The following is a 9,825-nucleotide window of genomic DNA, read 5'->3' as shown; positions in this document are numbered from 1 at the left end:
ATCATAAATATATTACTTTTTTTTAATTATCTTTATATATACATGTATGCTCTACCAAAAACATACTTTATAATTTTTATTAAAAAAGTATATTTACTAGGTTTACATTGCTTTTATTGAAATTTATAGAACTAAAACCAAAACTTTTTTTGGAAAATTAAGAGCCTCTATAGTGAAAAAAGTTAACAAGATCTTTATAATGCTTAATGAAACATAACTATTGTTTCAAAATTTAATACTTTAATTTTACAGGATAGGCTAGAGTAATTAAAAATGGACTTTGTTGAAAAACTTCATTTAGAAGAATTACAATACGAAAAAAAGTGTGAATTGGATCGCTCAAATTACAAAAGAGATATGGAACTATACAACCTAAACAACCACAGTAGTATAGATTTGTATAGATTTAATCAAGATCTCTTTCAAAAGATATGCGAAATTTCTGAGGAACACGAAAACGTTTTCTTTTCACCACTGAGTATTTCAACTGCTCTTTCAATGCTACTTATAGGATCGGATGGGTACACAAAACAACAAATTGAAAAAACATTAGGGTTTGTTAAAAATGAAGGTTTTTTGCAAGATCTCAAAAACCTTAATGACATGCTGAAGTTTGCATCTGGGAAAACTATCAAAAGTATTAAGCTTGCAAATTCTGTATTTCCAGATAAATCTATTAACTTATTAGAAAAATATCTGGAGGAAATGATAAGTGCTTTTAATTGCGAAGTGAATGGTTTGGACTTTAAGAATAACACAGAGGAATCTAAAAATGTAGTTAACAAATGGGTGGAAACTAAAACCAATGAAAAAATTAAAGATTTATTCAAAAGCATAGATCCACGAACTGTATGTATATTAGTCAGTTGCATTTATTTTGAAGGTGACTGGGTTAAAAGATTTAAAAGTTATAAAACTGTAAATGGAAATTTTCACTTGTCAAACAATTCAGTTTCAGTTGTTAAAATGATGTGTGCAAAAGAAAGTTTTAGTTGGAAACATGATATTGAAAGAAAATTTCAATGTGTCAAACTTCCATACATGCCAGACAATCATATGTTACCTGCTGACTTTTACATGCTTATTATTTTACCAGATGAAAGATTTGGTCTTGATGAAGTAGCTAAAAGTCTAGATGCTGAAACAATTAAAAGTCTCACAGAAAAAAATTGTTATAGTAGCAGAAGCTTAGACTTGAAAGTTCCAAAGTTCAAACTTGAATACGAAATTGATCTAAATGAGACATTTAATTTGCTAGGAATGACAGATGCTTTTGATGAAAATTCTGCAAATTTCAGTGAAATGTCTTCTGATCCACTACATGTATCTAAAGCTGTCCACAAAGCTTTTATTGAAGTCAATGAAAAGGGAACTATAGCTGCTGCAGCCACTGGTGTTGAATTTGAAAATCATTGTGCTCGTTTTAATAAAGATCATCCATTTATAGTTGATCATCCGTTTATGTTTCTCATTCAGCACAAACAGCAGACACTGTTTATGGGAAAAATAAATTCACTTTGAAAACAACAAAACTGAAGCTTGTTAATATTATGGCTAATTGTGATACACTTTTTTGTTTTTATTAGTTGGTCTTTTGAAAATACTAATTACTAATTTTTGAATCTTTTTGTTTGCTTTATCATATTAAAGGTTGTCATCATTTTTGAATAATCCAGTTGTCTGAAATCTTATGTTGCTTTTTCTGTAAAATATGGTTTTTGTTGAGGTTTCAAATAACAGCCCTCTGTTTAATAATTGTTGAGTTGACTTAAAGTAATAAACCCTCGATGTTGAACATTTGTACAATATACTATACCATAAGAATTATAATTTATATTGAACAGTTAAGTTTTGTTAATACAATGTAAAAGTAGTTTTTAATTATGACTTTGTTTTTTATATTTCTTAATTACAATAATTAGGTTGACTAATTTTTAAAAGATTATAAAAAGTCTAATTACATTAAAACTCCGCCATTTGTTGTAACATTTATATATAAAAGCCTATTCAGGAGTTAAATTGACAACGGTTTGTAAAAGCACTAGTTAAAAAATTCTTTTTGAAAGCATTATTAAGATGATACATTTATAAGGCATATTAAGTAGTACATTTCATAATAAAAAATAATGTTTTCATTTTGTCATTTATTTAAAAAAAAAAAATTAATTACAATACTTTATTAGTAAAAGTGCCGAGTCATACTTAAACTTGGTCTAAATTTTTCTGTTTTTATAGCTGGTTGGATAATCTGTACCATCCGACAACAGCATCTAAGTATTGTAATCATTTATAGCATTAAATAATTATTAAAACATCAATAGTTATTGCTGTAATTTCAGTATGTAGTAACTTTATCTTAATGAATTAAAAAAAAATGTTAAATGTCATGCAATAAAAACACGAAAACAAGTTTCTTTATTTAAAACTAGAAAAAGTCACCACCATAGATTTGCCAAAGTACTTATAATCCTGGAAAAGTCAAGAATTTTAACTACATTAAATTTGAAAAGTTTAATTTTTAATCAAGTACAAAAAATATAAATTGTCCAATATTTTTTGTATCATTTATAATTTTAATAATTACAAAACACAATTTAATTAGTATTAAGGGCATAGGTGGGGTAAACACCCTTTTTTGGTTTTTGATCCTATTATATAGTTTTTACTAAGCTACATAATGCTTTTTACAGACTTCAAAAATTCAAAATAATTTTTGAGATATAGCCGGTCAAAGTTGGAGCCAACAATAGGTTCCTTATGGGAGGCGCAAACTAAAACGGCAAAAATAGACTATTTTACTAAAAATTTATCTCCTATGTTTTTTGAGATAACTACCTCAAATTTTCAGGAAACGTTCCTTGCAGTATTTAGAAAATTCTTTGAAACAGAATTTAGAAAAACTAAAAAATAAATATTTTATAACAAAAAAACAAATAATGAACTGTTTCTTTTTGTTTATTTTTTATATAAAATTTTTATTTAAATTTTTTTTTTAAATTCCTTCCGACAGAATTTTTTAAATATATCAAGGAACATTTCCTGAAAGTTTGAGGAAGTTATCTAAAAAAACGTAGGAGAAGATAGATTTTTAGTAAAATAGTCTATTTTTGCCGTTTTAGTTTGCCCCTCCCATAAGGAACCTATTGTTGGCTCCAACTTTGAAGGGCTATATCTCAAAAAATATTTTGAATTTTTAAATCTGTAAAAGCATCTTGTACCTTAGTAAAAACTATATAAAATAAGATCAAAAACCATAAAAGGGTTTTGTTTATGAATAATTGTTTCGGAGCGTTATAATCATGTAATGAACTTTGTTTATTTCAAGTCTAAAATAAAGATTCAAGTTGTTTGTAAAGCAACATATCCAAGTTATTTAAATACTTAAGGAAAATATAATTTTGTTAATAGTAAAACAGTTGGCATTCTCTCTTAAGTTAAGTCGTAGTTTTGGTGTAAGTTAAACAATCATTTGTTTAGCAGAAATGATAAAATTTCAAAAGTTTATTTGGTTTAAAAGAATGCAGCACTTCTATTTGTTATGTACTAATATATTAATTTTTTATTTGATTTCAGAAAAAAAAAATTTATAATAAAGACTAAAAAACAAGTATAACCACATGTTTTTTACGAGTTCTTTTTATGACTTTATAAATCTTAATCTTATGACTTCTTAATAAAGACATATGTACTCTATAAAATTTATACATATTAATCTTTAAAAAGAGAAAGTTATTATCTGCCAATTTTGAATTTGCTTTTATAACGATTTATGGAATTAAAAGTTTTCTTGTATAAATATATAGCCCCTCTTTGAATAATATAAGAAGATCTTTTAATGCTTATAAATTAAATATTGTTTTCATATTTACACTTCACTTTTACAGGATAGACTTGAGTAATCATAGTTAAACTCACATTTTTCAAACTTATAAAGAAAAATGGAAGAAAAGAAACTAGAAGAATTTCAAAGAAAACACGAATTAGCACGCTTAAAATACAAAAGAGATATGGAACTATATAACCTAAACAATCACAAAAGTATAGATTTGTATAGATTTAATCAGGATCTCTTTCAAAAGATATGTGAAGTTTCAAAGGAACACGAAAACGTTTTCTTTTCACCACTGAGTATTTCAACTGCTCTTTCAATGCTACTCATAGGATCGGATGGGTACACAAAACAACAAATTGAAAAAACATTAGGGTTTGTTAAAAATGAAAGTTTTTTGCAAGATCTCAAAAACCTCAATGACATGCTGAGGTTCGCATCTGGGAAAACTATCAAATGTATTAAGCTTGCCAATTCTGTATTTCCAGATAAATCTATCAACTTGCTAGAAAAATACCTGGAAGAAATGAAAAGTGCTTTTGATTGTGAAGTGAATGGTTTGGACTTTAAGGATAATGCAGAGAAATCTAAAAATGAAATTAACAAATGGGTTGAAACTAAAACAAATGAAAAAATAAAAGATTTATTCAAAAGCATAGACCCACGAACTGTATGCATATTAGTCAGTTGTATTTATTTTGAAGGTGACTGGGTTCAAAATTTTAATAGTTTTAAAACTTTAAATGGAAACTTCAACTGTTCAAATAATTCAGTTACAGTTGTTAAAATGATGTGTGCAAAAAAAAGTTTTAGTTGGAAACGTGATACTGAAAGGAAGTTTCAGTGTGTCAAACTTTCATACAAGCCACACAGTCGTATGTTACCTGCTGACTTTTACATGCTTATTATTTTACCAGATGATAAATTTGGTATTGATGAAGTAGCTAAATGTTTAGATGCTGAAACAATTAAAAGCCTAACAGAAAAACAGTGTTTTAAAAGCAGAAGTTTGGACTTGAAATTTCCAAAGTTCAAGCTTGATTATGAAATTAATCTAAATGAAATATTTAATTTGCTAGGAGTTACAGATGCATTTGATAAAAATTCTGCGAATTTCAGTGAAATGTCATCTGATCCACTTTTTGTATCTAAAGCTGTCCACAAAGCTTTTGTTGAAGTTGATGAAAATGGCACTATAGCTGCTGCAGCAACTTATACAGAACTTGTAGCTCTCTGTGCTCGTCGTCGTAATAATGTATATCATCCATTTATTGTTGATCATCCGTTTATGGTGCTTATTCAGCACAAACAGCAAACACTTTTTATGGGAAAAATAAATTCACTTTGAAAACAACAAAACTGTAAACTTGTTGATATTATTGCTGATCAAAGTATACTTTTGATTTTATTAGTTGGTCTTAAAAAAATACTATTTACTAAGTTTTGAAACTATTTGTATGCTTTTTCTATTATATCTTTTTTTAAATGTTTATTATTTTGAATAACACAATTTTTATAACATTTTATGCCATAAATGAATTTTGTTCTGGTTTTAAATAATTGATGTCTGTTCAATTATTGTTGAGGTGACTTTTAGTAATAAACCATTTATGTTAAAGATTGTATAGACAACTGTACCATGAGAAATGTCAATATATTCAATAGTTTAGTTGTGTATCTGAAGTTTTAGTTGTGCTTTAGTTTTTATTTTTTTAATTACAATAATTAGGATAATGGAAAATAATTTTAAGTATAATCCAGGCTATTTTATCAAATCCAGTCAAGGTTACATTAAAACTCTGCTATTTAATTTTTTTACTTTTTGATTGAATGCAGGAATGCAGGAATTTTCATAAATTCAAAAAATAAAATTTTAATAAAAAAAAAACATTTTTTTTTTTAATCTAAAATGTTTATTTTTCATCATTTTTTAAATTTCAACATTCAAAGTCTCCTAAACTATAAAATGAACGTTTTCTGAAAGTGAGGTCTCTAGCTCAAGAAATGAAGGAGAAGATAAATTTTTAGTATATTTTTAAATTTCTGAGAAAATTGACCCCTAAAAATTTGAGGTTCATACTTTTGTATCATAAATTTTTATTTAAAATTAAAAATATCTAAAAATTTAGATTATATTTTTTAATTCTATAAAAACTGGCTTGTAGTTTGTACTTCAATCTTTCATATAATACCCAATGTTATTTCAGATAAAAAATGCCGGATCCCCCTTATGTCCTTAAATTGACTACTTTTTGAAATAGCACTGATTAAATATGAATTTTAAAAAATTTATAAAAATGATACATATTTGAGATTAGTTGTGCATAATGTATTAAAAAAAGTCTTTGCATTTTGTCACTTAGATAAGACTTAAACTTTTCTTTAATTAGTAAAAGTGCAGAGTCTTACTGTAACTCAGTTAAAGAATTTCTGTTTTTATAAATAGTTTGTATAAGCTGTATTTAACATCCATCAACAGTATTTAAGTATTTTAGTCATTTGTAATATCAAATAAATTAAAATTAAAACCTTAAAGATCAATTATTGCCATAATTTTCAGTTTTTAATTCTTTTATACTTATGACTTCTGTGTAAATAGAGAAACAACATTCTATATTTAAAACCAATCAGATTTCACCACCATAGATTTGCCAAAAAACCTAGATCTCTGGATAAAGCTGGAGTTTATAACAACTTTAAATTTAAAATGATGAAATTTTAATTAAGTACAAAGATATACCATATCCAATATTTTTTTTGTATCACTTAGAATTTTATTTATTACAACACACATTAAATTAATATTAAAGCATCTTTTCAATGTTTTTATACTTGAACTACTCTGGAAAGATAATTAGAAAACCTGGAAATTAAATTCCAAAAATCTTTAGCAGCTTTATGACCAGCATAATAAGCAAGATTGCGACTTAATTGTCTATTCAGAATAATTTTTAATCCTTAAAAAGAGACCTATTGGCAGTATTATAATTTTTTTTTGTATCAGTTTATATTTTTTTTTAATAGATTGATAGAATTTTTATAAAATCATTTTTTATTTATATATCATTCTTTAACTTAACTAAGTAATCATGTTTTACTAAGTTTGACAAAGTAAGATAACATACTGCCGAAAACAATAAGTAGTCTATTTGTTATTAATCTCATTAAGATGGTGTAATTGTTATAATCATGTAATGAACTTTTTATTATTTCAAGCCTTAGATTAAGTGTTTTAAGTTGGTATTAAAGCAACATTACAAAGTTATTTAAATACCTGTAATTTTGTTAATAGTAAAACTGTCCGCATTCTCTCTGAGTTAAGTAGTAGTTTTGGTGTAAGTTAAACAAATATTTTTTCAGCAGTGAGTTTTTGAACATTTAAAATTTAAATGCATGTAACATTACTATTTGTTTCATACTAATATACTATTTATTTACTAACATCTGAAAAAAAATTTGCTTTTCAAAAAAAGTTTTAAAAACAGGTATAACAACTTTTTTCAAGTATAGTATAGTCTTTGTATACCTTAAATGACAGATATGTCCTTTTAAAATTTTTACTTATTAATAAACAGTGAAAAAGTTATTATCTAATAGTTTTTACATTGTTTTTATAATACTTAAAAATTTTCTTGTATAAGTGAAAATAGAAGCTTTACTATTTTATTTATTTAATACTTTAACTTTTACAGAACATACATGAGTAATTAAAAATAAATTCATCTTTTTCAAACTTTCATAGAGAAATGGAAGAACAGCAATTAAAAATATTAAATTATCGAAAAAAATGCGAAGCAGATTGCTTAAAATACAAAAGAGATATGGAACTGTATAACCTAAACAATCACAAAAGTATAGATTTGTATAGATTTAATCAAGATCTATTTCAAAAGATATGTGAAGTTTCAAAGGAGCACGAAAACATTTTCTTCTCTCCACTGAGTATTTCAACTGCTCTTTCAATGCTACTCATAGGATCGGATGGGTATACAAAACAACAAATCGAAAAAACTTTAGGGTTTGTTAAAAGTGAAGGTTTTTTGCAAGACCTCAAAAACCTTAACGTTATGCTGAGTCTTGCTTCAGGCAAAACTATTAAATGTATAAAGCTTGCAAATTCTGTATTTCCAGATAAATCTTTCAACTTGTTAGAAAAATATCTGGAGGAAATGAAAAGTGCTTTTGATTGTGAAGTGAATGGTTTGGACTTTAAGAATAACACAGAGGAATCTAAAAATGTAGTTAACAAATGGGTGGAAACTAAAACCAATGAAAAAATAAAAGATTTATTCAAAATCATAGATCCACGAACTGTATGTGTTTTAGTCAGTTGCATTTATTTTGAAGGTGACTGGGTCAAAAGATTTAATAGTTTTAAAACTGTAAATGGAAACTTCAACTGTTCAAACAGTTCAATCACAGTTGTTAAAATGATGTGTGCAAAAAAAAGTTTTAGTTGGAAACATGACACTGAAAGGAAATTTCAATGTGTCAAACTTCAATACATGCCAGACAATTATATGTTACCTGCTGACTTTTACATGCTTATTATTTTACCAGATGAAAAATTTGGTCTTGATGAAGTTGCCAAAAGTCTAGATGCTGAAACAATTAAAAGCCTCACAGAAAAAAATTGTTTTAGAAGCAGAGGTTTAAACTTGAAAATTCCAAAGTTCAAGCTTGATTATGAAATTGATCTAAATGAAATATTTAAGTTGCTTGGAATTAAAGATGCTTTTGATGAAAATTCTGCAAATTTCAGTGAAATGTCTTCTGATCCAGTGTTTGTATCTAAAGCTGTCCACAAAGCTTTTATTGAAGTTAATGAAAAGGGAACTATAGCTGCTGCAGCCACTGGTGTTGAATATGAATTGCAATGTGCTTATTATAATGAAGATCATCCATTTATAGTTGATCATCCGTTTATGGTGCTTATTCAGCACAAACAGCAAACACTTTTTATGGGAAAAATAAATTCTCTTTGAAAACAACAAAACTAAAACTTGGAAATGTTATGGCTAATCTTGGTATACTTTTTTTATTTTATTAGTTTGTGTTTTGAAAACGATAACTAGTCATTATGTTTGTTTTTTATAACTCTTTCTATAAATTTTAAATGTACAGCTTTGCAATTTTTATTAATATACATATATGGTTTCTGTTTAATAACCGTTTAATTTTAAACTATTATTGAGTATACCTTAACTAACTGACCCTGAAGCTGATTATATGTAAAAAAATAACTTTCAGAGAAGTTGTTTTTGAATTTGATAAGTTAGTTATGGTAGCATATTACAATTTTAGTTTTTAGTTTTGCACTCAGTTTTTAATTGTGATTCAATTAAGGTATATAGGTTGACTTTCAATTTTAAAGTTGTTTTTTGTGTAAGTTTTATTTCGTTGTGGAAAAACACTCTTGTAACTATACTTTAACATAGTATTTTAAAGTTTTTATATTTAATGTATTTTAAAGTTAAGCTTATTTATTCATTCTGTAATATAATAATTTTATGAGTATATTTTGACACCAGATGCTTTGAAAAAAAATATTAATTACAATTAGCAGTCTAGTGACTTAGTTTAACCTATGTTTGTAAATTTATGTTACAAAGCATACATCGTTATTTTTTTACTAATTAAGTTTAATAAAACTGCATTTTCTATGTCCATAATCATTTAATTAGTTTTAAAAATCATTTAATTAGTTTCAAAATCATTTGTAGCATTAAATCACTAAATTTTATAAAATGAAAGCTGAATATTGCCATAGGTAATTGTGAAATGTATACTCATATTATGGAAACAAAATAGGTAATTTTTTGAGCCACTATTAAGTTTGAGAACACTTAGTTGCTATTTGTATAATATTTTATATGTCTTTTTAAAGGTACATTTGTTGTAAAATAAAAAAAAAACTTTATTTGTAATATTTCTATAAACCAATCAGATTGCAGCACCAGCATAATAAGCTTTACTGCCATTTCCTTTGTATTTTG

The 9,825-nt window shown here is 26.0% G+C and overlaps 3 protein-coding genes across 3 annotated transcripts; all 3 read left to right on the top strand.

Annotated features, from left to right (window-relative positions):
- Window positions 1-257: 257 nt before the first annotated feature.
- On the top strand, window positions 258-2,096 carry LOC145831637 (serpin B6-like). The gene has a single exon (XM_082938946.1). It carries the CDS (start codon window positions 274-276, stop codon window positions 1,519-1,521), a length of 1,248 nt encoding a protein of 415 aa, XP_082795072.1. The 5' UTR covers window positions 258-273; the 3' UTR covers window positions 1,522-2,096.
- Window positions 2,097-3,938: 1,842 nt separating this feature from the next.
- On the top strand, window positions 3,939-5,177 carry LOC145832547 (leukocyte elastase inhibitor-like). The gene has a single exon (XM_082939861.1). It carries the CDS (start codon window positions 3,939-3,941, stop codon window positions 5,175-5,177), a length of 1,239 nt encoding a protein of 412 aa, XP_082795987.1.
- A 2,398-nt stretch (window positions 5,178-7,575) lies between these two features.
- Window positions 7,576-8,814, top strand: LOC145832546 (leukocyte elastase inhibitor A-like). The gene has a single exon (XM_082939860.1). It carries the CDS (start codon window positions 7,576-7,578, stop codon window positions 8,812-8,814), a length of 1,239 nt encoding a protein of 412 aa, XP_082795986.1.
- Window positions 8,815-9,825: the final 1,011 nt, after the last annotated feature.

The sequence above is a fragment of the Thalia democratica genome, chromosome 3 (genome assembly GCF_965202585.1).
Source record: "Thalia democratica chromosome 3, ktThaDemo2.hap1.1, whole genome shotgun sequence".
Classification (NCBI taxonomy): Eukaryota; Metazoa; Chordata; class Thaliacea; order Salpida; family Salpidae; genus Thalia; species Thalia democratica.
Note: the sequence above shows the minus strand (reverse complement) of the source record. Positions and strands in the feature narration are given on the sequence as shown.